The sequence below is a fragment of the Lithobates pipiens genome, unplaced genomic scaffold (genome assembly GCF_037356315.1).
Source record: "Lithobates pipiens isolate NorthernLeopardFrog02 unplaced genomic scaffold, aLitPip1_a1.2 Scaffold_16, whole genome shotgun sequence".
Classification (NCBI taxonomy): domain Eukaryota; kingdom Metazoa; phylum Chordata; class Amphibia; order Anura; family Ranidae; genus Lithobates; species Lithobates pipiens.
In genome coordinates this window covers 152608807-152616006 of record NW_027507748.1, presented here as the reverse complement: position 1 = coordinate 152616006, position 7200 = coordinate 152608807, and the positions used below count along the sequence as shown (strand labels likewise).

Sequence of the window (7200 nt, the reverse complement as noted above, 5' to 3'; positions counted from 1 at the left end):
AGTTGAAATAATGTCGAATCATGTTGAAATAATTTCGAATGCATTTGAAATTATTTCAACATGATTCAACATTATTTCAACCGCATTCGAAAATATTTTGTGACCCGACTTTAGGGCCATGTATCTCGGGGTCGTAATATAGTAGTGAGGTGAACACCGTATAGTGAGGTGACGTAATGTAGTAGTGAGGTGAACACTGTATAGTGAGGTGACGTGATGTAGTAGTGAGGTGACATAATGTAGTAGTGAGGTGAACACTGTACTGTGAAATGATGTAATGTAGTAGTGAGGTGAACACTGTACAGTGAGGTGACATAATGCAGTAGTGAGGTGAACACTGTACAGTGAAATAAGGTAATGTAGTAGTGAGGTGAACACTGTACAGTGAGGTGAGGTAATGTAGTAGTGAGGTGAACACCATACAGTGAGGTGAGATAATGTAGTAGTGAGGTGAACACCATACAGTGAGGTGACGTAATATAGTAGTGAGGTGATGTAATGTAGTAGTGAGGTGAACACCATATAGGGAGGTGACGTAATGTAGTAGTGAGGTGAACACCGTATAGTGAGGTGACGTAATGTAGTAGTGAGGTGACATAATGTAGTAGTGAGGTGAACACTGTACAGTGAAATGATATAATGTAGTAGTGAGGTGAACACTGTACAGTGAGGTAACATAATGCAGTAGTGAGATGAACACTGTACAGTGATGTGACATAATGCAGTAGTGAGGTGAACACTGTACAGTGAAATAAGGTAATGCAGTAGTGAGGTGAACACTGTACAGTGAGGTGACATAATGTAGTAGTAAGGTGAACACAGTACAGTGAAATTACGTAATGTAGTAGTGAGGTGAACACCGTACAGTGAGATGACATAATGTAGTAGTGAGGTGAACACAGTACAGTGAAATGACATAATGTAGTAGTGAGGTGAACACTGTACAGTGAAATGAGGTAATGTAGTAGTGAGGTGAACACCGTACAGTGAAATGATGTAATATAGTAGTAAGGTGAACACTGTACATGGAGGTGACATAATGTAGTAGTGAGGTGAACACCGTACAGTGAGGTGACATAATGTAGTACTGAGGTGAACACCGTACAGTGAGGTGACGTAATGTAGTAGTGAGATGAACACCGTACAGTGAGATGACGTAATGTAGTAGTGAGGTGAACACCATACAGTGAGGTGACGTAATATAGTAGTGAGGTGATGTAATGTAGTAGTGAGGTGAACACCATATAGGGAGGTGACGTAATGTAGTAGTGAGGTGAACACCGTATAGTGAGGTGACGTAATGTAGTAGTGAGGTGACATAATGTAGTAGTGAGGTGAACACTGTACAGTGAAATGATATAATGTAGTAGTGAGGTGAACACTGTACAGTGAGGTAACATAATGCAGTAGTGAGATGAACACTGTACAGTGATGTGACATAATGCAGTAGTGAGGTGAACACTGTACAGTGAAATAAGGTAATGCAGTAGTGAGGTGAACACTGTACAGTGAGGTGACATAATGTAGTAGTAAGGTGAACACAGTACAGTGAAATTACGTAATGTAGTAGTGAGGTGAACACCGTACAGTGAGATGACATAATGTAGTAGTGAGGTGAACACAGTACAGTGAAATGACATAATGTAGTAGTGAGGTGAACACTGTACAGTGAAATGAGGTAATGTAGTAGTGAGGTGAACACCGTACAGTGAAATGATGTAATATAGTAGTAAGGTGAACACTGTACATGGAGGTGACATAATGTAGTAGTGAGGTGAACACCGTACAGTGAGGTGACATAATGTAGTACTGAGGTGAACACCGTACAGTGAGGTGACGTAATGTAGTAGTGAGATGAACACCGTACAGTGAGATGACGTAATGTAGTAGTGAGGTGAACACCATACAGTGAGGTGACGTAATATAGTAGTGAGGTGATGTAATGTAGTAGTGAGGTGAACACCATATAGGGAGGTGACGTAATGTAGTAGTGAGGTGAACACCGTATAGTGAGGTGACGTAATGTAGTAGTGAGGTGACATAATGTAGTAGTGAGGTGAACACTGTACAGTGAAATGATATAATGTAGTAGTGAGGTGAACACTGTACAGTGAGGTAACATAATGCAGTAGTGAGATGAACACTGTACAGTGATGTGACATAATGCAGTAGTGAGGTGAACACTGTACAGTGAAATAAGGTAATGCAGTAGTGAGGTGAACACTGTACAGTGAGGTGACATAATGTAGTAGTAAGGTGAACACAGTACAGTGAAATTACGTAATGTAGTAGTGAGGTGAACACCGTACAGTGAGATGACATAATGTAGTAGTGAGGTGAACACAGTACAGTGAAATGACATAATGTAGTAGTGAGGTGAACACTGTACAGTGAAATGAGGTAATGTAGTAGTGAGGTGAACACCGTACAGTGAAATGATGTAATATAGTAGTAAGGTGAACACTGTACATGGAGGTGACATAATGTAGTAGTGAGGTGAACACCGTACAGTGAGGTGACATAATGTAGTACTGAGGTGAACACCGTACAGTGAGGTGACGTAATGTAGTAGTGAGATGAACACCGTACAGTGAGATGACGTAATGTAGTAGTGAGGTGAACACCATACAGTGAGGTGAGGTAATGTAGTAGTGAGGTGAACACCATACAGTGAGGTGACGTAATATAGTAGTGAGGTGAACACTGTACAGTGAAATGATGTAATGTAGTAGTGAGGTGAACACTGTACAGTGAGGTGACATAATGCAGTAGTGAGGGGAACACTGTACAGTGAAATGAGGTAATGCAGTAGTGAGGTGAACACTGTACAGTGAGGTGACGTAATGCAGTAGTGAGGTGAACACCGTACAGTGAAATGACGTAATGTAGTAGTGAGGTGAACTCTGTACGGTGAAATGACGTAATGCTGTAGTGAGGGAAACACAGTACAGTGAAATGACGTAATGCAGTATTGAGGTGAACACTGTACAGTGAAATGAGTAATGCAGTAGTGAGGGGAACACTGTACAGTGAAATGACGTAATGCTGTAGTGAGGGGAACACTGTACAGTGAAATGACGTAATGTAGTAGTGAGGGGAACGCTGTACAGTGAAATGACGTAATGCAGTAGTGAGGTGAACACTGTACAGTGAAATGACGTAATGCTGTAGTGAGGGGAACACTGTACAGTGAGGTGACGTAATGTGGCAGTGTACTAATCGCTGTATTCAGATTTGACGCACTCCGGGAACACAGCACGGCGGTGTTTTCCTGTCTGCACACCGCCTATGACATAATGCTCATGTGGGCTCTGCCATACACACAGCGCATCCCTTCCCAGGGAAATGTGGATGGTTGTCCTTCCTCCTCCCATTCTGCTGTGTTGTAGCATCTGTGGGTAGCACACTTCCCATGCTGGGGACACACAGAGGAGCAGGGAAGCACGGATAGAGGCGGGACGGTCCCCTCACACTGACCGTTCCTTACACACCGGCCAGCCGCCTCCCTCCCTGCCCCGGGGCCTCACACTTCGTGGGGTGAATGAGGTTGATGTTACTGTGCTGCAGCTGGAGCGAGGAACACATGGGGGAAGAGGAAGGTGAGGAGGCATGGACACCATAAGAATGTATACAGGCTGCTGGCTTCTGTGGGGTGTGTGTGCTGTGTTCTGAAGGGTGTATGCTGTATTCTGAGGGGTGTATGCTGTATATTATGGGGTGCATGCTGTTTTCCTTTGGGGTATATAATGTTTTTTGTGGGGTGTGATGCGTTCTGTGGGGTGCATGCTGCAATATTTTGGGTGTCTGCTGTAATCTGAGGGGTGCATGGTGTATATTGTGGGGTGTATGCTGTAATCTGTGGGGTGTATGCTGTAATCTGTGGGGTGCATGGTGTATATTGTGGGGTGTGTGCTGTAATCTGTGGGGTGCATGCTGTATATTGTGGGGTGTATGCTGTACTTTGTGGGGTGTATGTTGTATATTGTGGGGTGCATTCTGTATTTTGTGGACTGTGTGTGTGTTATTCTGTGGGTTGTATGCCATGTTCTGTGGGGTGCATGCTGTATTCCGTGGGTTATATTCTGTATGTTGTGGGGTGCATACTGTATGTTGTGGGGTTGTATGCTGTATTCCGTGGGTTATATGCTGTATGTTTTGGGTGCATACTGTATGTTGTGGGGTTGTATGCTGTATTTTGTATTCTGTAGGGTGCATGCTGTATAATTTAGGGTGCTTGCCAAATAATGTCAGCTGTGTGCTTTATTCTGTGGGTTGTATACCATGTTCTGTGGGGTGCACAGTGTATATTGTGGGGTTGTATGCTGTATTCTGTGGGGTGCATGTTGTATTCCTTATATTGTGGGGTTCACGGTGTATAATGTGGGGTGCATGCTGTATATTGTGTATTTTGTACCATATCTGTGGATTGTGTATTTTGAGGGGTGTATGCTGTGTTGTGTAGGGTGTCTTCTGTTATATTCTGTATGATGCCAGTCGTATTGTGTAGGGTGCCTGCTGGCAGGTGCAGGCTGGACTGGGAGCTGATAATTCTGCTTCAAGGAGATGACTGAAGCTGATTATACTGTACTATACTTGGTTGCAGGGCTGCTTGTCTACCATGTATGATATGTACATTGCAGTATATAAACTTGTTGGGACAGGGAACCCCAATGATCCATCCAGTGGAAGTGGGGTGCATGTGATGGTGTTGGTGGGATTCTACAGAGGATGTTTACAGATGCAGGACTGAAAACAATGGGATGATAGTAGAGTGTCACTCATAGGGATTCCCTTTTGGGTTACCCATAGATGCATATAAGCAAAGGCGGGCTGTTGCTGACATCAAAAGTAGATGTTAATCGAATCCCTTAAAATTTCGTATAAGCTTTACTATATATATATCCAGTTTAAAAAAGTAATTCTCGTGAGTCTAATTCTGAATATTTCATTCCCCCCTTAATGACAAAGGTCAAAATAAATCTTAATGCCCAAACCCAGTTTTGTAACTTTGGCATGTGTTAGTAAAAACTGGACATATCTTTGCAGTTGCTTAAAGAGGTATTAAACCCCAAATAATCGCTAGCGACTGCTATAGCCACTAGCAATAATCACTGTCTTCTGGCGAGGACGGCTTCCGCTGCCCCCCAGGCCCCCTCCGCCGGGAGGACACAATGTCTCGACAGGAGGGATTCCCCTGTTAGCACTATCTGTGTTGATGGGGGAATCGTACAAATTTCTTTCCTGCAACCCGTGGTTGTAGGAAAGAAATTTGCACTGTCTGTGGCTGGTCTTACTGTCCAGATGTCCATATCACCAGGTGAAAATAAGGGACAGAAAGCCTTAAAATTAGGGGTGCACCAAATGTTTTTTTTTGGTGCCAAAACCGATACCGAAAATGAAAAATACACTAGGCTGAAAACCAAAACCGATACCGAAACTGACCGTTTAAAAAAAAATATTTTTATACAGAAGATGGTCAGAGACTACAGACATAGTACAGAAGATGATCAGAGACTGGGGACATGGTACAGGAGATGGTAAGAGACTGCTGACATAATACAGGAGAGGATCAGAGACTGCAGACATGATACAAGAGATGGTCAGAGACTGCAGACATGATACAGGAGATGGTCAGAGACTTCAGACATAATACAGGAGATGATCAGAGACTGCAGACATGATACAAGAGATGGTCAGAGACTGCAGACATGATACAGGAGATGGTCAGAGACTGCAGACATGATACAGGAGATGGTCAGAGACTGCTGACATAATACAGGAGATGATCAGAGACTGCAGACATGATACAAGAGATGGTCAGAGACTGCAGACATGATACAGGAGATGGTCAGAGACTGCTGACATAATACAGGAGATGATCAGAGACTGCAGACATGATACAGGAGATGGTCAGAGACTGCTGACATGATACAGGAGATGATCAGAGACTGCAGACATGATACAAGAGATGATCAGAGATTGCAGACATGATACAAGAGATGGTCAGAGACTGCAGACATAGTACAGGAGATGATCAGAGACTGCAGACATGATACAAGAGATGGTCAGAGACTGCAGACATGATACAGGAGATGGTCAGAGACTGCAGACATAGTACAGGAGATGGTCAGAGACTGCAGACATAGTACAGGAGATGGTCAGAGACTGCAGACATAGTACAGGAGATGATCAGAGACTGCAGTTCCAATGGACGTTAGTAGATAATGGCCGATCAGCCCTCTCACCTGACCCAGCAATATCCCCCAGGACAAACCACCCCTCCCTTAGTACAGACACCCCAGGACAAACCACCCCCCTCCATTAGTACAGACCCTCCTCCATTGGTACAGACCCCCCCAGGAACCCTGCCTCCATTAGTACAGACCCCCCCCCCCAGGACAAACCAATCCCCCTCCTCCATTACGGTACATAAAAACAGAGGGGAGAACAGGTGGAGAACAGATCGAAGCAGGCAGGAGTTAGGCAGGCAGGAGATAAGACAGAGAGGAGGAAAACACATGTCACTGCAGGCACGGACCACCCCCTCAGCGATGTCGCTGCGTGGCTAGTCTCTCTCCACACAGAGACAGCCGCTCTGATCTCAAGCTGCTTCCCTCTCCTCCTCTGACAGGAGGAGGGAGGTATGACGGGCTTGGAAAACACGGCGGCGGCGACACGGACAACGAGAGGAGGATGGAGGGGAGCACCATGGCATAATGGGTGGCACCAGGGGTGGGGCCCTGCCCATGCCCCGCCCCATTTTCGGTGGCACCGTCGGCGTGATTTCTCTTTTGGCAAATTGTCGAAAAGGCAATTTTTGGCCGATATGCCGAAATTTCGGTGCATCCCTACTTAAAATGATAACTAATGCAACCATCACATCTAAGAATTGATAAGCTGCACGATAGTAAATGATTGCCTTTGAGTTTAATACTGCTTCAGGTGAATGATACCTTGTTTTTTAGGACAAGTATGGCTTTAAATTGGTGGTAAATGTTATTGAGTGTCTCTGATTATCTTCTTTTTTTTAATATCAAAGAACTAGTCAAAGAGAGTAAAAATACAATTGTTTGAACTTTCTGTCTATTTCTTGCAACAACCGTGGCCCACCACCAAAGAACAACCCAAAATGCACTATATTACCAAAAGTATTGTGACGCCTCCCTCATCACGGGCTCTGCTTGCCAGTAGCTCCTGCTG

The 7200-nt window shown here is 44.4% G+C and overlaps 1 protein-coding gene across 2 annotated transcripts in view; it reads left to right on the top strand.

The window, feature by feature from the left end:
- The first annotated feature begins 3246 nt into the window (after positions 1-3246).
- LIMK1 (LIM domain kinase 1) overlaps positions 3247-7200 on the top strand; it is a 200607-nt gene continuing 196653 nt past the window's right edge. For both annotated transcript variants that reach the window (XM_077480640.1, XM_077480638.1), the window contains exon 1: positions 3247-3599. In XM_077480640.1, the coding sequence (XP_077336766.1) occupies positions 3542-3599 (58 nt within the window). In that variant the 5' untranslated portion in view covers positions 3247-3541. The remainder of the gene's footprint in view (positions 3600-7200) is intronic.